General features: G+C 35.1%; 3 protein-coding genes across 7 annotated transcripts; 1 reads left to right on the plus strand and 2 right to left on the minus strand.

Moving 5' to 3' along the window:
- Positions 1–4549: 4549 nt before the first annotated feature.
- Positions 4550–9960, plus strand: LOC147406871 (Tetratricopeptide repeat (TPR)-like superfamily protein). Of its 2 annotated transcripts, XM_086435201.1 has the most exons (3): positions 4550–4710; positions 4776–5040; positions 7961–9960. In XM_086435201.1, the coding sequence occupies exons 1-3, from the start codon at positions 4673–4675 to the stop codon at positions 9212–9214; spliced, it is 1557 nt and encodes a 518-aa protein (XP_086291327.1). In that variant the 5' UTR covers positions 4550–4672; the 3' UTR covers positions 9215–9960. The 2 variants fall into 2 exon arrangements, with proteins under 2 accessions (XP_086291327.1, XP_086291328.1); XM_086435202.1 differs by lacking the exons at positions 4550–4710; positions 4776–5040 and adding an exon at positions 7144–7852.
- On the minus strand, positions 7778–15237 carry LOC147406872 (bet1-like protein At4g14600). Its single transcript, XM_086435204.1, has 4 exons — positions 14816–15237; positions 14588–14711; positions 13065–13121; positions 7778–11505 (listed from the first exon to the last, which is right to left on the minus strand). Exons 1-4 carry the CDS (start codon positions 14869–14871, stop codon positions 11344–11346), a joined length of 399 nt encoding a protein of 132 aa, XP_086291330.1. The 5' UTR covers positions 14872–15237; the 3' UTR covers positions 7778–11343.
- Positions 15238–18605: 3368 nt separating this feature from the next.
- On the minus strand, positions 18606–20893 carry LOC147406873 (uncharacterized). 4 transcript variants are annotated; one of them, XR_015176623.1, is made up of 3 exons: positions 19672–20893; positions 18988–19460; positions 18606–18905 (listed from the first exon to the last, which is right to left on the minus strand). XR_015176623.1 is itself a non-coding variant. In XM_086435205.1 (2 exons), the coding sequence occupies exons 1-2, from the start codon at positions 20556–20558 to the stop codon at positions 19394–19396; spliced, it is 954 nt and encodes a 317-aa protein (XP_086291331.1). In that variant the 5' UTR covers positions 20559–20893; the 3' UTR covers positions 18606–19393. The 4 variants fall into 4 exon arrangements, 1 of the variants encoding a protein (XP_086291331.1); XR_015176624.1 differs by having other exon boundaries at positions 18606–18919; XR_015176625.1 differs by having other exon boundaries at positions 18988–19474; positions 19672–20892.
- Positions 20894–21385: the final 492 nt, after the last annotated feature.

Below are 21385 nucleotides of genomic sequence, written 5' to 3' on the forward strand. Positions count from 1 at the left end.
ATGGGCAGATTCGGGCCAAACTATAATGAGTTCAAACTAGGGCTGGCAACAGATCGGTTTGATATCAGATCAGTATTACTTCAACACCAATCTAAACGAATTAATGAATATGTGAATCAAATCCGATCTGTTTCATTTCATCTTAATCCGAAATTGATCCGTTTCTATCACATGCCTTATTTTCAAATGATCAATTTTCAAAAAAATTAAAATTTTAAAAAATTTACTTTCCAACTACAAATATAGATAAAAATCATAAAGACAAAAATATTTTATCCATATATATATTAAAAATAAAAATAAAAATTTATTAAAATTTGTTCGGATCGAATTTTTTCTGAATGAAGTTGGTAGATCCGAATCTGATCAGAAAATATGTTTTTCATACTTTTTCGAATAGGACCGATTTGAACATCAAGTATATTTCGAATCATTGCCAGCCATGACTCTAACCTGGTGTTAGACTAGCCATGTTAACTACTCTAACTGGTTAGGCTTGAGTTTGTGTTGATTATTGGGATTTATGAACATTATAAGTTTGTGCACCTTTCAAAGTTGCTTAGAGCCATTTGACAATGTTTTCCTTAATCAAAATAGGGGTTAGATTTCACTCTTAATCAAGAAAGGGTTAGATATAATTTTATGATATCTTTTTTATTTAATTTTTTTTTATAAAAATCTAATATTTAGCTATATGTAATGTATACATTCAATAAGGTAGTGGGTTAGGTTAGATTGAGCATTGTTAGGTTCCATATCAGTCCAGATTAAATGAGCTGAAATTTTTTGAGTCCAAGGCTTAAGATCAAGGTCATAAAACCTTGTTTTCTTGGCATTTATAAGCTAAGTTTGTTGCCAAAAAAATGTCTAGAGAAAAACATAGATTTTGGAGCAATCAACTAACATTTTATATGGATCCATTGCGTTTGGGAATCACTACGGTGTATTATCCCACCTCATCTATTCGTATGGTGGGGAGCCTCAATTGTTGTTTGAGTATGGTTTTTCCATGAACAAGTAAAAATTAAGAATTCAAAGCCACGATTGAGGCAAAACATCAAATCAAACTACTATTGAGATGGAAAAAATATATTTTTAAATATTCCATGGGAAAATGATAGTGAACAATGGGTGAAGTGGAAAACTCGAAGTCCGTACGATGGGGATGAAGAAGAGAGAGAGCCCAAAGTAAGGGGTGGCGTAGGCGAAACGAGAGAGGGAGATAGGGAATGGAATAACAGTGGGGCGAAATGAAGACTGATAAGAAGAAGAAGAAGAGAGAGAGAGAGAGATATGAGAAATAAAGAAAGAGGGGATGAGGTGGTGGTGGTGGCGACGATGGCGATAGTAAAAATGAGAGAGAGGGAGAGGGGAAGTCGAGCAAACAATAAAGAAGATGATAGTGTTGGTTGCCAATGACGATGGCGATGGTGGTGGTGGTTGGGGAAAAGAAAAATAGGATTAAAGATTAAGGTTAAAACTTCAGCAATGGAATTTGGGTGTAGATTTCCTTTCGTCATGGATATAGGTGAGAAAATGAAATCCAATATTTATTGGATTTTTTGATGAAAGTGGAAATCTATTTTCTATGCACAATCAAACACCTTGGAATGTTTGATTGCATGGAAAGTGACTTTTCATGGAATTTGAAATCCATGAAAAAATAGTGGTGGAAAATATATAGGGTTGGAAAATCAAATTTCATTGTTTGATTTTACTTTGATAACATCATAGAAAAGATATGAGAATAAAGAACAAGAGAAGAGGAAGAGGAAGAGGGAGGGGGGAGGATGAGGCGGCGATGACAACGACAGAGATGGTGGTGGCGGTGGAGGTAAGTGAGGAAGAAGAAGGGAGGACATGATGGTGATGGTGGTGGTGGCAGAGGTAAGTGAAGAAGAAGATGATGAGGAAAACATGGTGGTGGTGGTGGTGGAGGTGGAGGAGGTGAGGGATGAAGAAAAAAGATAAGAAAAGAGATAAGGTGGTCGGAGATGGTGATGATAGAGACGGAGACGGTGATGACGATGATAATGAGGTTAGTGTAATGGTGGTGGTGGTGATAGGAAAGAAGAAGATATAAGTGGAGAAAAATTGGGGATGAAAAATATGGGTGGATTTCACTTTCCCACCTATATGGGTGGGAAAGTAAAATCGATATTTTGGTGGACTTTTTGATTGGGGTGGAAAATAAATTTTCATTTCCATGTGCAATCAAACACTTGAAAAATGTCATTTTCCATAGAAATTGATTTTTCACCATATTTTCCATGTGCAATCAAACATACCCTTAATGTAAAAATTAGTCAATCTCTACACATGAATAGAAGTCTATCTAGATAATAGTCAAAGTTTCATGTTGTCCACTCCTGTATCTGAATGAAGAGTTGATTTTTAATGTATCATTAAACTTTCTAATATGTTAGTTGGGACTACCCATAAGGTTGACTCACAATTCTTTTGTGTTGCCTGTCAAAAATTGAGACAACAACAATAATATATATGAAAAATAACATTGAAAGGATCTTTATGTTTCACCACCAAGTATAACTTTGTTTACCAAATTTTTTTTTAAAAGTTATCAGAGTTAAGACAAAATCAAATCATTTACAACCTTAGGTACCATTTATTGCTCTTATCATGATTAAGGATAATACAAAAATCTTTGGATAGGTGTCACAATCGTGTTTTTTCAACGCAAGCTTGTGCGGTGCTTGGGGTGATTGCCCACAAGCAAGCCTGTTAAATTTCTCACACACACAAAATATAATTAGAAATACAAGAGAATGTCAGCAACATGAGATAAAATATGGAGGTAACTTTCTTGATATAGTATGCAATTACATGGAGTAACACGTTATAAATCAAATAAGGTGTGTTGCAAGTAACTAGTGATCTAATACACGTAGGACGCCACGTAATTTGGGCGAAAGCTTAAAGTCAACGTGGGTGTAGGCTGGGGATTGGGATCAAAGACACCCTTCCTATAAAAAGTATGCTAAATTTTTCCTAGGTTTCTCATAAGGAAATATCAAAAGTAGAAGCCGATTATATTCTTTTATTACAAAAATGCCACTAAACTAACATATATGTCCTAACACGGGATTAATATGATTTAATATGTGAGTCTTACATAGATTTACATGAGTGTTCCCGAGTGACTCCGAGACGAGCTATATTAAACTCTAGGTGTCATAGTACATAGCCTTCACTATAGGGTACCCCTATTTAACTCAATACAACCAAGAGTCCTCTCAAGAGAGACTAATAAATCAACTGCTCTATTGGACTCCCTAGAAACATGTTTACTAGTTAAAAGAAAGACACCCTTCTATTTGACAAAAAAAATAATTCCAGTTTATTACATTTCCTAATTTCTATGTAAAATTTGATGTATTGACATTTGTGGGTATAAGTATACGATGGAGATGTACATTATGGACTATGGGCAAGACCAATGTAGGTTCATACTAGTTTAGTAAGCGCTAAGTGCTACATATTATATGTAAGCACACTTCAAGAGAAAAATCATTCAAGTTCTTTGAGGAATGTTAGCAAGCAACGTCTTAAAGGTATTGCACAAACCCAAATCCACACGAAATGAATCAAATTTTAATGTTATGGATCATTTAAAATAGTTGTTGCATTAACATATTATTTGTTATCTTCTACCCAATGATATTAAACTCCTTCAATGCTTTGTTTCATAAGTTTTCTTGTGATTTTATGTGGTTTAAGGTCATATCCCAACAAAAGGTACCAACTTGTTAAGTTGAATAAAGTCTGTGAGTGTTGATATCACAATTTAGGATTAAAATACATCTTCATGTTCTAATCATATTGAAAGAAAAAAGTTCAAATCCCAACATTTATGTCGACAAGTTTGAAAAAGCCGCTAAATCAGAGATAATCATATAATGGTTTTCCTCCCAACTTTATAAAATAGTCTCAAGATTATCATCTCTCTCTTAGATAATCAAAAAATATTTGGAAGAACATTTGAAAAACTTAAATAAGAATATCGCTCTTTGTTTTATGACTAAAGATTATTTGACTCGCTAAAACTGACACAATTGACATGGCATGCACATAGAACCGTAGATCTTTTTTCCTTGCTCATCCCGAATAAAAATATCTATGATTTTGTGAATTACCACGTCAACCGTGTTGGTCACCACGTCAATTTAACGCGTCAATTTATCGCAACTCTTGTTTTATAGTAAAACATGTCTCACGGTCCATGAGTATGATATTGACTTAATAAACTTTTGATACAAGTAGGTACCTTACCTCTATAAAAATAAAAAACTAAAGATAGGACCAAAATATTTTCAAAGGCAACGCACACTTAAAACAATAGGGGGTTTTAACACTGGCATATTTTAACCAGTTTACAAAAGATGGCAGTTGGAACCTTCACATATCTATATTTCTCATAAGCGAACAAATTTATTTGAACCAATCGGATCCTATAAAGAACCAGTCCAACTGTTCCTGGATTGGATTTGGATAGATCCGTTATGAATTGCTGTAATTACCACAAAAGCCTTCCGGTGCATACAATAGGTTTTAGAGTGACACTCCAGAAAGAAGTCCTGTTTCCAAAACAGCGAACAGTGAGAGCTGCGCGTGAGAGAGAGAGAGAGAGAAGCAATCAAACTGCGCTGCAGCCATGGCGATCCGCTTGCTAGCACGTGCGACTCTCAGACGGTAAGACCTCTTTCTCTCTTTTTTAAGTTCTAACTCAGTGAACTAATAATTGAAAGAAAATGCAGATTCAATCGTCCATCTCTCCTTCTATTGGAGGAAACAAGTGGTCTCTCGAGACAGCTCTCATCGATAGCTTTGAAAAGCGATCATTTCGAAGAATCTAAGGACGTGGATCTAAAGAGCAGGATCTTCAGACTTAGATTCCCCAAACGAAGTGCCACGAACGCTCTTCAGAAATGGATTTCAGAAGGTAATAAAGTCACCCTTTCCGAGCTTCGAAACCTGGCTAAAGAACTCAGGAAATCACAGCGCTTCAAGCACGCACTCGAGGTTATCATCTCTCTCTCAGAAATTTTTGTTCTTTTTTTTTTTTCGCGGTTAGATTGAAGCAAGCTTTTATTCTGAAATTCAGATATTTAATGATTATTAAATCTGGGATCTAATATTTTAATTCATCATTCAATCTCCTTTTTTGAATTACAGCCTACTGAAGTAAGTTGGCAACAAAAAAGGGAGATTTTTGGAGATAATTTATTTTATTGTTAATTGTTACAATGTGAATAATGGCCTAACTTTTAGATTTTTTTGATCCACCCAGAATGACCTGTTTCGATCAACAATAATGAATCAAAAGGGGAAAAAAGAGAGTTCCCCCTCCCCCCCTCTTATTGCATGAAAAAGCTTTCAAAAGAATAAACTTCATGGTGCAAAATTGGTGGTCCAAATAGGTTCTAACTCTCTGACACGTGCGTTTGTCAACCCAAATGGCATCATTAACCACTCGTGCAATTCATTTTGGTGTACTTCATTGCCTTGATTGTGTTTACAAGATTTCAAGCTTAGCTACCTAAGATTTATTGCTTTTGAGGTTATTTTTTTGGCTGATAATTTTTCTTCTCTTTCGTGTTATGAACTTCATGCCTTTATATGTGAATTACTCGTCAGCATTAATTAGTTGTTGTTGATAAAAAAAAGTTGTTTGTTATGGTTATAGATGGTAAATGCTACTAATTATCTTGAACTACAATATCAGAACAATGGCTCACATGCAAGACACTACCATTTGATGGCTTCCCATTGTTGGTTTCATAGATCGCCGAGTGATGTAATAGAGACCATCTGCTCTATATTCTCCTTCGACCAATTTTCTTTTTTTTTTGGGGTAGGCAAGCAGGTTAGTGGTTAATACCTTAGTGTTAGTATATGAGGATATGTGATTTTTTATTTTTATTTTTCTTATTCAACCGCTCAAAAATGCTCTTGATCAAATGGTTGCAAACTTAAGACCTCCCACTGACATCAAATTTCAATACCTAATAGCTCTTATAGTTGGGACCTGTCAATTTTTGGTTTTGAACTTGCATGTATGCCATGTGTTCTGATTGTATTTGTAGTAAGTACCATCTGTAATTCATGGAGCATAAATTTACAAGTGGATGGAACAAGAGTGCTTGGCTTTATGAAAGAAGTAACCTTGTGTTGTACATTATTGTCAAAGAAGATGTTGAACTTGTTGTGAAGCTGATACAAGTTTGCAGATATTAGGGTGGATGGCTACAAATCAAGAATTCGAGCTATCAGACTTTGACAATGCAGTTTGCATAGACTTGATGACTAAAGTTTACGGTATCGATTCTGCTGAACGCTATTTTGAAGGTCTCCCTCAGACTGCAAAAACTAGTGAAACCTATACTGCTCTCCTCCACTGCTATGCTGGGGCAAAGCTGACTGAAAGGGCAGAGAAACTCTTTGAGAGAATCAAGGAATTAAACATCACCTCGGGTGCACTTACATATAATGAGATGATGACGTTGTACCTATCAGTCGGTCAGTTAGAGAAAGTTGCATTAGTTATTGAAGAGATGAAAAAACAGAAGGTCTTCCCTGATCTCTTTACTTACAATCTATGGATAAGTGCATGTGCTGCCTCTCTGGATGTTGACGGCGTAAGAAGAATTCTTAATGAGATGAGTCATGATTCTAACTGTAATGAAGGTTGGATGGCATACAGGCAACTAACAGACATATATATTACCGCATCTAATCTTGTGAATTCGGAGTCCAACCCTTTAGTTGAGGCCAAGAAAACAATCACTCAAAGAGAAATGATCACGTATGACTTCCTTATCATTCTTTATACTGGTATGAGAAACGAAGAGAGAATTATTCAAATATGGAAGTCTTTGAAAATGACTTTGCAGAAAATGACAAGCCGAAACTATATATGCATCCTTTCTTCGTATCTGATGCTTGGGCATTTAAAAGAAGCCGGTGAAGTTCTCGATGAATGGAAGCAATCCACCACCGTAGATTTTGATGCTCGCACATGTGGTAGGCTTTTGGATGCATTTTCTGGGGCTGGGTTGTTGGAAAAGGCTGAAATGCTTCGTGCCCTTATGATACAAAAAAATTGCAACCCCACAGATGGGTTACCATGAAAGTAAATTTGAGTCTCTTTTGATAATCTGTTCAATGCATGTAGAAGCAGTTTTGTATGTGGTTTGGGTACTGGGAAAGGAAGAGCTATATGTTGTCACCACCATTGATCTTTTGTGGCCATGTTCTTACATTTCATGAATTTATGACTTAAAGTTCGAGCCATGGTATCTTCTTTTCATTATTCACTAGAAAGTGGCATGTGCAAATGCAAATGTGCCCACAGGATTATTTGTAATTTAAAATATTGATGAAAGGGTTTTTGAAGATTACGGATACTTTTGTAATTTTGAAAACTAAGCAATGTCATTATATGGTAAGGTTGTCGTTTTCTTGGATCTTTTTTTATCAAAATGACCATGATTATATTAAATTTAAATATAAAAATGAGGGCATTTATGGCCACTCAAATTTTAGTGTCAAACCACTTCGACTCCATCTTCTCTCATTATAATAGTAAAGATTCTTGGAGCTAGCATGTTGTCTTCTGCGTTTTATATCATTTTGTTTGGTTACTTTTGGGTCCTTTAATTTTTCTTTTCTTTCGTGCTCGATTCAGGTCTTTGTAATGGGACCATGCTGGTAACAGAATATGGAAATCACTGAGCACTATGAGTTAAATATTTTGCAGATATTCAGGGGTCTCTTTGTCATTTTCTGGTCACACTGGTTAAATATTTTGCAGTTTGTGACTTCTGTATTGAAGGTTTTGTGCCAGTTGAACAAACTGCGTACTTGGTGCATATTGTTATTCAATAAAAACAATTGGGCACTATGAGTTATACAGGACCTAAACATGGTATCTCTAATGCAGATACTTACATGGATGGAAGCTCAAAACAGTTTCCGGATGTCAGCAGTGGATCATGCCATCAGATTGGAGCTGATCATCAAAGTCCATAGTTTAGCAGATGCTGAAGAGTACTTTGAGAATCTACCTGACACTACTTCTCAGAAAGCTGCATGTCTCCCTCTTCTTCATTCTTATGTACAAGAAAGAGACAGAGAAAAAGCCGAGGCTCTCATGTTGAAGCTGCAGGGCTTGGGGTTGAATGTGAATCCTCATCCGTTCAATGAGATGATGAAGCTCTATGTGGCTATGGGCCAGTTTGAGAAAGTAGCCTTTGTGATCCGACAGATGAAGCAAAACAGGATTCCCCGAAATGTTCTCTCTTACAACCTTTGGATGAGTGCATGCGGAGAGGTCTCAGGGGTTGCATCTGCAGAGTCGGTCTTCGAGGAAATGGTGAATGACAAGAACGTGGAAGTGGGTTGGAGCGCCCACTCTACGTTAGCCAACATCTACACAAGAAATGGACTTGTCGACAAGGCCATTGAAGCCCTTAAAACTGCAGAACAAAAGTTATCAACCCATAAGCGCCTTGGCTATTTTTTTCTCATTACTCTCTATGCCAATTTGAATTACAAGGATGGAGTTCTTCGGCTTTGGGAAGCCAGTAAAGCAGTTTCAGGAAGAATTACTTGTGCCAATTACATGTGCATATTGTCGTGTTTGGTAAAGATTGGTGATATTGGGGAGGCAGAGAAGGTCTTTAGGTCGTGGGAGTCTGAATGTGGAAAGTTTGACATCAGAGTTTCTAATGTCCTTCTAGGTGCGTATGTGAGGAATGGATGGATGGACAAAGCTGAGTTGTTACATCTCCATACCATGGAGAAAGGAGGGTGTCCAAATTATAAGACATGGGAGATTCTTATGGAGGGATGGGTGAAAAGCAATAAGATGGATGAAGCTATCAATGCCATGAAGAAAGGATTTTCTATGTTGAAAAATTGTGATTGGCGTCCATCACCTAAGATAGTAATGGCCATTGCGGAGTACTTTGAAGAGCATGGGCGTGTGGAGGATGCAAGGAAATATGTTAAGGTTCTCAGTCGTTTTGACCTAGCAAGTTTGCCGTTGTACAAGTCATTGCTTAGATTGCATATTAGTGCTAAGAGATCGGCTCCTGACATTATCAAGATGATGGAGAAGGATGAAATCAACATAGACGAGGAGGCTTCTGCACTTATTAAATGTTTTAATAAGATGAATACTGTTGATGTCTGACAAGTGTTGGTGGTATCTTAAGAAACATCAAGAAATAACAGTTTTGACCTCAGGTCTTTCCCCCTCCTTGACATTTGTGGGAGTGCATGGCAGGGCATGTGTGGGTAGTTGGGATGTTTTACTGGAGGATTGACTTGGATACAAAGATCTGCCCTGTTCTTCGAATTCAACTGGGGGGGGGGGGGGGGTGGTCTAATATATTTGAAGCTGGATGAGGTTGGTGAGCAGTTTATTATTTGGCCTTGTTACCGACAACATTGAAATCAGCACTTGGGTTTTCTTATGGGTTCTTCATTCGGGTATGTGTCAAGGTTCAGGGAAGATGGTTAACGTTCAAAATGTAAAATATGATATTGGCATCCTGATGACTCATTGAATCCCTTCATACCCAACATCCACGCGAAATGGATTTAGACATGCAGCTATCAATTGCTCTCAAAAGTGGTTTTTATGCACCAACAATTTATGTTTAGGTGCTAACTTCTCCTCATGATCTCAGCAAGAAAATCTTGGAACCATTTACAAAGCAGGGCACTGCTCCGGTCACCTATGAGCTCTTCAGTTATTCGATCCCAGCAAGGATTCCTGTCAGTGGGAATGTCTACAAACTCCATTGAAAACCTCTGAAGAACTTATCTGTGAGACCCATTTCAAGTTTCAAATCTCTTGAGCTCCTTTACAGCTATCTATTAAGTGCTCTCTTGCTTCTGTCTAGAATATTAATCTCAATTTTAGTTTTTGATTCAGTAGAATGTGATTTGGTGGGCTGCGTTTTTCATACACTGGTTCTTGGGTTAAACCGATAATTTTATAGCAAAAACAACCACAGTTGACTTCTGATCAAATATTACACATTCAAAAAAGTCACGATAAATCATTTAGGCCACGAATGTTGATGTTGGAATATCATCTGGGTTCAATCATGATAGCATGAGATGTGATATGAACCACTTTGTATCCCTTAATATACATGCAACTGATGGCATTATGTTCCTGACACATCGAGGCCCATGGAGAGGCCTTGACAGGAACCAAATAGAGGTGTTTGACTGGAGTCCCGCATAAGAAAGAAATTGTTTTTGAGTTGGCATCCTCATTCAATACTCAATTAAAATTGATGCAGCTTGAATGTCAGGAGACAAAACTCTTACAAGGAGAGCATTAGAAAAATCTCTCTCTAGACTCTAGCAGCATCTTCTCAAGAAACAAATCATCTTCCCTACCAAAAAAGTATCAATTGAATAATGAGATCCAGCTGAAGGAATATGTTTTTGATTCCCTTCAAATCTTATATGATATTATGTGGAACCAGAAGTTACATCTTGACAGAACTTCTGGAATCATGGGGGCTCCAAAAACACTACACTTCACCTGATTTATTTGCTCATGGTTTAAAACAGAGGCAATCAGGAGTTTTTGGGTGCTTTATGACATTTTAGAAGAAAAAAAAAATCTCAAAATCACTTTTTTTTAACTTAATTATATTAAATCAAATTAATAACAGTAACATTTGAATTTTATGGCATTTGATGGACCTGCCACCCTGCTACCACAGAACTCAAAAGTCTGCATGTATGGGTAGTTTGTAGTCTATAGCCTATAGCATGACATGTACCATTTCATACTTTAGGTCTAATTTGTAACCTAGACCTTTAACATATGTCAGCGATGTAACTCCAAAAAAAGTTTTCCAGCTCTATTTACATGTACTAGGTTTCATATATAGCTTGTGTGGAACTCCTAACATATCAATAGGTCTCTATTTAACTGATACAGGAGAAGAAACTCTACTCTAGGGTATCTCTTCATGGTAGGACATATTGTTGAGCTGAACTCAAATTATATATCGGATATTATAATATCTGATGATAAAAACCAGCAATTTGATTGCAATATGGAACAAACAAGAAAAGAGAATCTTAATTGCAATACTTAGGGAGAAGGCTTTTCCACAGAATCTATATAACTAGTCGTCAAAAAAAAAAAAACAAAAAAAACAAAACCAAAAACAAAACCAAAAACAAAAACCCAAAATCTGTATAACTGACTGTGCATGGACCAAACCTTTTGAGTTATCAAATCAACTACTTATTTGGCTAAAAGGGCAATTGAAGTGTAATAGTAAGTCCTCATCTTCGGGAAAGTTTGGACCAGAGGTAGACCACAAAGAAACAAAATAGTGCAAACAAGATCACATGGAAGACATGGTTTGAGCCCTGCTGGATGATGCTTCTGTTCAACCTTCTCATGTTGTTCTTCACCCCTGCTTGAGCTTTAATCAACGTCATTTGCTGTTTAAAGAACCAGAACCAGAAAACTGTCAGAAGGTGATCTATCTTTCCCAAACCAAGGCAATTTACTACTAAAGTGGTGGACACAGGTTCCAGATATGGATATTTCATGTCCAATATCTCTGCATGCAAGAGCCATGCTTACAATTTAGGTATTTCAGATTTTTTTTATTTTATAAGTAGGTATTTCAGATTTGATATCGGTAGATGATAATTGTTATTGTTTTTTAATAAATAAAATTTTATTAGAAAAAAGAGAAGATAGGGAGGTTGAAGAGACCATCCCGATACAAGGACCTCAGCAAAGGGGCGCACACTAACAGATAAATTACAAATTCTCTCACATCTAATAAGGAAGTCTTCAAAAAGTACCGCTTTAAATTCTTTGGAGATCTTTACCCCCAAAAAACAAATGACCCAAAATAGAAATGATTTAACTTCTATAATGATTGCGCCTTACCCTCAAATATGTGATTATTCTTTTCCTTCCTCAATCCGCAACAAATTGCAAACGGGATGAGACTCCATTGATTGTCTAGATAAGAAGATAGCTTTAATGACTGGACCTTTTTGGCATGAGCCAAACTGTTTTGTTTATCACTCCTCTCATCTTAGTCTTTGTTCTATCAGTCTCTTATCTAGTTTCACATGCAGCTCATAGGTTTTGGCTGACATAGCGAAACCATCAGTTTTTACTGGACATTCCTCTTCATGAATGTTATTAATAAATTCACACTCCCATACTTGGTCATGATTCTACTTATTCTACAGCCATGGACTCCAACACCTTTCTTCATAACTCCAATTTTATGTTGAAGTCCTTTCTAGTTTCATCGACTAATATAATAAATAATATACACCAAAGTACGTTCCCTTGAATACAGGAAGTTAGTGAATCTATAACTATCAATCCCTGATGTAAACCAATTGTAATTGGAAACTCATTTTGTCTTCTCTCCATTTGTTCTTTCACTAGTTACAACTCTTCCATACACGTCCTCAATTATCATATATATCCATTCAGGATGCATTTCTTTACTAATGCCCACCAAATTAACTTTGTACATCTCTATCATTTGCAAGTAGAAAATTTGCCTCGGTGGTTGATCTACCTAGCATAAAATAGGTTATCAGATATATTAGTTTTTTGCCATTATTTAATAGTGTGACTCATAAACTTAATACCTCGATAGTTAATACAACTCTGTATATGTCCTTTATTCTTATACATAGGCGCTACTATTCTTTTTCTCCATTCAACAGACATCTTTTTAGTCTTGTAAATATTATCGAATAGCTTAGTTACCCAAGTATACTTATTAGAAGTCCCTAATTCAAAGTAGCCAAACAAATACTATTTTCTTGGACTAGGTTATTTATCCATATTCATCAAGCTTGTTTCAAGAACCACTTTTGTTACCAATAAAAATAAGATTTTCCCGCCCTGAGCAGATGTAGAAACCAAATAAATATATATAAAACTCAATAATGCAATGGAGAACAATAGGAGATATACTTGTTATGTATCAACCAGGAAACAAACAGAGTTAGAAGGTTACCAACTGAGTAATAAAGTCATTCTGGTACTTTGCTTCTGACTCTATCTCTTGAGCTACCTGCAATGCCATATTCGAATAAGAACTCATTGAAAAAGGAATCAGTCTAGCAAGAAGATTAATAACCTACGAATGACTCTATATGACTATTTCAGAGTTTTCTGCAAAAAAAATTATGATTTATTTCCCGATGAATATTTTTTTTTTGATAAGTGAAAGATCTTTATTCAAAAAACTACAATGAAATAGTAAAGCAAGAAACAGAAAAGCAAAAGCAAAATAGATTACATCTCGATACTACACACCCAACCCCACTTCATTACAAAAGGGCATCTCGAGCAAGACTAACCAAAATCCACAAAATTTTTAAAAAAATTTCACATCTCAAACTAAAAGAAGTTTGCAGCAATACTTTGTAACAGACTTGTAGTTGGCCAGATCTGACCCAAGCTCCCATTTCAAAAGAGGGTCCTTTTTTTCGTGAGGGAGAGTGAGGGACCTAAAAGAATATTTTATGTGAGATTTAGGAGATACCCAGTTGCAAATTAAGTTTCGTTTTCAGTGACATATATCACACTTGAGGGTGCTCCACAAATTCCAATTTCAAACAATTCAAGAACCGTTTCCAACTTTATTCACAAGTATGTTGATGTATTAGAAGATTTACAGTGATATATTCCTAATATTACAGATTTCAAATCTAGGACTGGTTTTATAAAAAAAGGTTGTTACTTCAGAGTGAAATATGTTGTTAAGTTATTTTGGTAAATGCATGTTTAAAAATACTTTCTTAAATGATTCAAATAAAAATGCAACTCTATTGTCATTAATATAGTTTAAGTTATGCAAGTATTTTCTTATGGAGGGAATTCACTAAAAAAATCATCAAAAGTCATAATTCATCTCACTTTTTTGTTCTCTATGGAAGTTTCTACCTTGATTTCTGCCCGTAAGGTTCGAGTGTTTGCCTTAACAACAAATATATCCTTGTGATGTGATAGTACACTTGGGTTATTTATTTATTTCCTTTTCAAATTTTCATAATTTCATAATTATAATGTTAGTAGGCTTGCTGTGGAAACTAATAATCGGGGCAATTCGGTTCTGATTTAAAACTTGTTTAGCAACACTGTGTGGATCTCTTACAACTTTTGGTCCTAAAACTGGTTCAACTCCTGCAACAATAGAAGCATATAACTAATTAAATGTTGAAATCAAGCCAATCAGGAATTAAACTTGAAATAGACGCTTGACCCTGAAAATTTGATGTCCCCAAACGGGCCCTCAGGCATCAGATATTCATTCATGGCAATAATTTTTCAGAATTATACCCTAAACTCATTCAAAGATTTCACATTCAACTTAACACATAATAACTAAAAATTGATCAGAGCTGTACCCCTCCCCCCTACCCACCACACACACACACAAAAAAAGAACAAAATTCCAAATTAAATTTTAAATAAACGCTTCTCATGTTATCCAATTAAAAATTACACAAAATATCACCCCAATTAAAAGCTTACGTTTTTTAGTAGGCTAATCTTTCTATGAAGACCCGTGATCTCTTCGTCCAAATCTGCGTGCATAGGATCGATCCGCAACTGGATTTCATCGGAATTAGATACTGCTCTCGTGCTAAGACCTTCTCTGAAAAGATATAAAATTGAAAAAAAAATTGATATTTAGGGGAAAAAATTAGAAATATAATAAATCGATTTTTTTTTTCTCTAAAAATAGGAGAATTAGAATACCTGGATCTGTATGGAGCAGCGCCATATGGAGCACTGGATCTGTGAGAGTTCGCCATTAGAGGATAATCAACAAAACTTCAAACAGGAGAAACCCTAAGTCGAAGAAGCGGATCACAAAAAGTTATTTTTAAGGAAATAAACAGACGAATTACAATGAGAAAACCGTTCGCATGAAATTTAAAGAAATCGATCGAGAGAGAGAGAGAGCTTTGTCATGAAACGGTCATGGTTTCTTATTCCAGCTGTCGTAGAATTTAGAAAGAATAAAAGTTGAAGAACGGTGACGTTGTCAAAGGAGGGATCAACCATTTAAATTTAGAAGTTTTACTAAGGGAGATTCACGTGTTACTATATAAGAAAAAAATCCTTTCCATTTGCTTTGGATTGCTAGGTTTTGGTTTTGGATGGTCAAATTATGATTATAAAAATTGAATTTCAAAATCTAGAATCTTATTTGTTTACACCATTTTTTTAAAAAAGTGATTCTAAAATCTATAATCTAGAATCTAATGTTTTCTACACACTCAAAGTATCCTTGTCAATGGGTACCCAATTACTCAATGTACCTGGAATTGATTAGTCGTTTTCGGTCTATTATTATGGACCAGATCATTTTCGGATCTAGTTATGGGTGGCTATCTTACAATCTGGTAAGAATCAAGTCTTATTCAAGTACTCGACGAGTATCAAATATGGGTACACTACCATTCGAAATTGTGATGTACCGATTCGTTTGAAAATTCGGTGAAAAATGCAAGACGGTAAAAATACGATACGAAAATAGTTCGAGAATAATTCAGATCTAATTTTTTTAAAAACTTTCAAAAATTTGGATATATATATATACATATAACATATGATATGACCTAATAATTCTAATCTACTAATCAAATTATCAATATTTAAATTAAAAATATCTTAAGTACACAAATAAACAATTTACAATTACATCCATCTAATAAAATATATATTCGCAATTAAAGATTTAGTTTTAATCCATCTAATAATAAATGTAAAAAGTATAAAACATGATATACTAATTAGTGCCAAAATCATCTTGTAGCATGGCCTAATTAAATTAAAAAAAAAAAATTATTGTCATTTCTAAAAAATTATTAATGCGAAATAGACGAAAATTTCATTGAATAACGGACAGTCAATGAGTAAACTTCACGGTGGGGATAATTTTTAACTTAGGGTGTTTTTTTTTTTCCTTCTCTTGAGTTTTAAGTTTTGAAGTGAGAACAGAAAAATATAATGTATTTTAATAAAAAGCTTACGGAATATACGTACAAATCGTGATTTAGTCATTGGGATTCAAAGATTCACGAATTACTCTGAATCTTTGAATCCAACGGCAATTTTGATCGGAAAGAGTAGTATACGTCTAACTCACGAATCAATTGCGAATTTACTAACTATGCCTTAGTCATGTAGTCGATGATTATCGAGTATTTGTAAAGTCAGTTTTGATTCCAAAAATCTCATAAACCCCTACTCGACTGCCACTGGAGTTGAGAGAGTTTTTTAGGTTATATAATTTCAAAGCTATAAAAAGAAAGTAACAAGTTCTATTATCTAATGGAGAGTGAGAAGCTTGAAAAGCAGAGTGGAGGCATTAAACGAACCACTCCCTCTTTATAGAAAAAGATAGCAGTGCCAGAAAAGGCTAGGTGTCGGTGTCTCTAGTGCCAGCTATCCAAAATGGCACAATTATTGCCTCAAACGAGGCAATTGTGCCAAGAGAAAGAGTTTCAGGGGCTAGGCTCGTTACTTGTTCAGAAATTCTCTCCACCGATCAATCACACTTGCTTTTTTTGCAATTTATATGGCGTCATGCCGTTGGTTCATCAGGTTAACATGAAAATTTGTTAACAACAAATGCTTACTCCTAACATATAGTGCTTGAGCTAGTTTTCAAGGATATCTTAAAAGATTCCATCTTCAAGAAGGGTTCACTTAGTTATGAAAGTTGTGAACGAAGTTACAATTGTTGATCAAAGAAAGGTTTCTTATAAATAGAAAGAGAGAAAATTCCATATGAATATATCAAGTGAAAATGGAGTGTCCAACTTTAAAAACTAAAATCCAACCAATAAAACTTGAATTCGACCTAGGGTCGCCAAATTTTATTAAAATTGCTTTAGAAAGGAAGAAAAAAACTCATTTCTCTTTAACATAGATTATCTTTGTGGAGATAATTAGCACCACAAAGTTTCTTATAAATCAAGGATTATCTATTTAGATTAACACATTGCAACCAAAAAGGAAACATACCCCAAGGAGTTGGCCTAGTGGTAAGCCGAGCCTTGATAAGCTCATCAAGAAGGGTAGGTCAAGTGTTTGAACCCCACAAAGCAATGAGTTCCTTGGGGTCACCCTCTAGGGTGCTTTGATTACTCTTGTTTCTATTTTAATACTTAACTAGAAGGTGGCATGTGCAAACGTACATGTATCAAAAAGGCTTATATGTAATTAAAACATTGATTAAATGATTTGTGAATATTACATAATAAAAAAGATATTTTTGTAATTTTAAAAACAAACCAACATTATTCTCTATACCTCTAGCATCGTGTGCTGCAATTTTTCTTGATTTTTGACCAAAATAACTTTGATTATATTAAGTTAAAATGTAAAAGTGGGGGTATTTTTGAAATCCAAATTTTGGTGTCGAATCAATTGGCAATAAGTCAATAACTAACTATTTCATAATAATAAATGGTTACCAATCACAAGAAGTGTGTGGTTTCTACCTTTATAGTTTGCAGAGAGGGCAACAAATAAACTATTTTATTGCAGACAGAGCCCACGTTTTTACTGTGTTCCCTGCTATTATGAGATAGGGCCCTTGAGTTCTGGGCTGTGAGAAATTCTCTCTTCCCACTCTCTTTATTTTGGGAAGTGTTTGCTGAGAGTTCACCAAACCCAATTTAATTACCCTTTCTCTCTTCTCTCTCCTCTCTCCTCAACGTTTTTCACATTGATCTCTCTAGAACTTAAAAAAAAAAAAAAGAGTTTTAAGAAATGTTTGATTAGACATTGTCCCTACTATTTTTTTTTATAATTATAATAAGTCACATGATTTCTTCTTTCACCTTGAAGGGCTTTTCATGTAAAGATTGTGTTGTCCTCTTCTATGGTTAGTTCATATTATTTTGATTCAATTTTTTTTTTTTTTTTTTTTTTAAATTTCGCATTTTATATTCTACATGGTGAATGTCCAAGACGCTTAGTTTCCCAACAAGTGTTATCAAATCTTATACTCAATTCTTTCGTATGTAAATCATTCAAGATTGCTACTCAAAGGCTTTTATCACAAACTAATAGGGAACATGAAACAATGACCACAAAATTTCGATCTTAAGGAGTTAGAAACTGGAAAAGATGAGTTTATATTATGACATCACAGTACCGGGTAGGATCTATCAAATGCAAAAAAGAAATGTGTTGCGTTACATAATCCGTCCTGTACAGAAGTTTGTAGAATTGGAAACTAGTAACTTCCCTAACTCGATGTCAGATGATGAAATGTTTAAAAAGAATTGAACAACGGTAGAAAGGAAACTTTTTATCTATAAATATTTATTTCAATTGAGATGGTTTGGTTGTGTGCAATGTAAGTTGAATACATCCCTAGTTAAAAGATCATGCAAGTTGAAGGTTCTAAAGAGTGAAAAAAAATGACCAAAAGAACATGGTCAGAGATAGAGAGAGCGGACATGAACAAAAGACATAGCTTTGTACATAATTGAAGTAGGAACATTATTCATTTAACCAACTCCAAATCTTTAGGATCGTAAAAAAACTAATTTATTGATAATTCTTGGATATTGATTACATATCCTATTGGATTTATATAGATTCAAAATATCCATAAATACAGAAAGATAATAAATCAATCCGATATAATCCACCTAATTGATGCAAATCTAAAAGTTGCAAGATATGTTATGAGACACACCATAGCTTTGATGTGATGATGTAAAATATTTATTTCAATTGAGATGGTTTGTGTAGATGCAGAAATTTCTACCTTGTGATCCTCACTGATATAAATATTCTCTTCCTCCTGTGCTCGAGGGAGGGCCTGCAATAAAACCACTATGACGCCCAAATTAGAACTTCTAATACCAGTCTAATAGAGAGTTCTCAGAGAGGATTTTTCTTACCTTTTTGGTGTGTTGACCTCTTGTACTTATAGGGTTTTCTGCCCTTAGATCTTCCTGGATTTTCTCCATGATTCTCGTCGGTGTGGTTGTACTTGCTTAGCGATTTGCCTTGATTTCCGCTGGAGTAGTTGTACCTAATTTCTCAGTCGTGAGAGCAATTACACCTAATGTCCTAGATTTTACGGAATTTGCTCTGATCTCCACACCAGTGTAGAGATCGGTTTTACTGTTGGTCGGATGATCGGTTGGCTTATCACATAATTTAGTTCTTCGACTACAATTCCTCGAGATTTCCACGTGTCACTTGTCCGAGAAATACCCTCCACAGTTTGGTTATGTGCAATGAAGGCTAGATATATTCCTACTTAGAGGGATCACAAGGCTTTGATGTGATGATGTAAAATAGTTATTCAAAATTACTAGCTACTCCAAATAGTTGAGAATGTTCTTTTGTACATCTTTTCCATTTGTTTCTGCATTAGTTCAACTTGAGTAACTTCAAATCAGATAGACAAAAGGTTTCATCTTTTTTCTAAGAGAATATGCTTGAGAACTTCATACAAAAATTTACAACATTACATGGAGAGGTCTATTCCTAGTTCAAAAGTATAGTTTCAAATGGTAAAATTTATGATTCACAAAGATTAAATTCCAATTAAAATTCTCAAAACATGAAATACTTACACAAGTGGTGAATCCATGTCAAGAGAACTAATCAGCCCGTCGTTGAAATCATCTTCGATAGGGGAACAAAATTGATTTGAAGTCTGATCAAATCCTTCCACTTGATCTCCTTCCGCATCCTTCAAACAAGGCCATTGTCTTTGTCTACACAACAATTCTCTCTCTAAAATGCTTCTCTCTGATTCATATTTTGATAAAATCCATCGCAGAGACCGAATCACTTCTTGATCGTAAAGCTGCTTTTGCTCTGCCAATCTTCGGTATTGATGGGCATTCATCTCAATTGAACTCTTCTCATTTTGAAGACGCAAGATCATCGCCATTGCTTCATTGACAGCCGATGCAGCTGCAATCCTTTCTTTCTCAAGTTCCAAGTAAGCGGCATTTGATCGATCTCTTTCGATCTTAATTGCTTTTCTTAATTTTTTTATATCCATCTCTTCATCTACCTCACAATCTCCTTCTTTTCCTTCATCATCATCGTCATCATCATCATCATCATCATCATCATCATCATCATAATTACTAATAACATTTACAAGATCTTTGTTTCCCTCTGAATTATTCGATGATGATGGGCTCGAATTCTTTAAAAATTCACACAAACAACCCTTGAAAGATAAAATCTTTGAATAACAAATCCCACAAACATCAATACCCAAAGAAAACCCACCTTTTGGATCACTAAAATTCCCCCTAAATTCATCAAGAAATCGAATTAGTCCCTTGTGATGAAAGCCAAGATGTACAATCTTTAACCCCAAAATAAACAACAAAAACAGTAACAACAAATTACCCAACCCTGTACAACACCCAAACATCAAAAACCCATATCCAAAATCTCTATTCTTACATGAAAAATTCAAATAAGAAGCATATTCCATCATTAAAATCCCCAATAAATAGCAGAATCTGCATGAGGTGTGTCTAACGGGTTTAGAGTTTCCAATACAAGCTTCTATTACGAGAAACCATTACAGAAAACAACTATATCCAAGCTTTACAGAACAAACTTACCTTCTCGAAATTCTCTCACATTGTACAGAGAGATTTTTGGGTTTCAAAGATAGCTAAAGGAAGGGATTGTGTCTGTGGAGATATGGAAATGGGGACTGTTTATTTTCCCGATGTTGATAACTGAAGCTTCTGTGGGCGACCCACCAACTCTGTTTTGAGCTCTATTGCCGTCCTCCTGAGGATAAGGTCTTCCCTACCAGGTATACTTACTTGCACACATGGGACGTGTACTCCCATACGGCCATACGTGGTGGGTTCACAAATATTATGAGACAGTCCACCAAATGAGTTCTCTTACTTAAAAATCAGTCAATTTCAACCTAAAACATAAGTATTTGTATTTCTTAATCAAAATTTTAAAATTCATAAACTCTTTGATTAGGGCACACGTTAAAGTGCAATAAATACACTTTTGGAAATTGAATTTTGTAGCGAAAAAGATGTTGAAAAAAAATTAATTTTCACCAAAATAGCCAAAGATTCCAATTTCCAAAGTGTATTTATTGCACTTTAACGTGTGCCCTTAAGTCACATGTTAACAAAATCCTTTCTAATAGTAACAACTTATAATTGATATAATTTTCCCTTAATGAATTAATTACTCGATTCGATCTATTAAGTATTTTGGATTCTGTCATGTGTCATTCGGATTGAATCCTTTCAAATATCAATTGAGTTGACATGTGGACAGTCTCGA

Source organism: Akebia trifoliata, chromosome 3 (assembly GCF_017979445.1).
Source record: "Akebia trifoliata isolate Shusen 1 chromosome 3, ASM1797944v1, whole genome shotgun sequence".
NCBI classification, from domain to species: Eukaryota; Viridiplantae; Streptophyta; class Magnoliopsida; order Ranunculales; family Lardizabalaceae; genus Akebia; species Akebia trifoliata.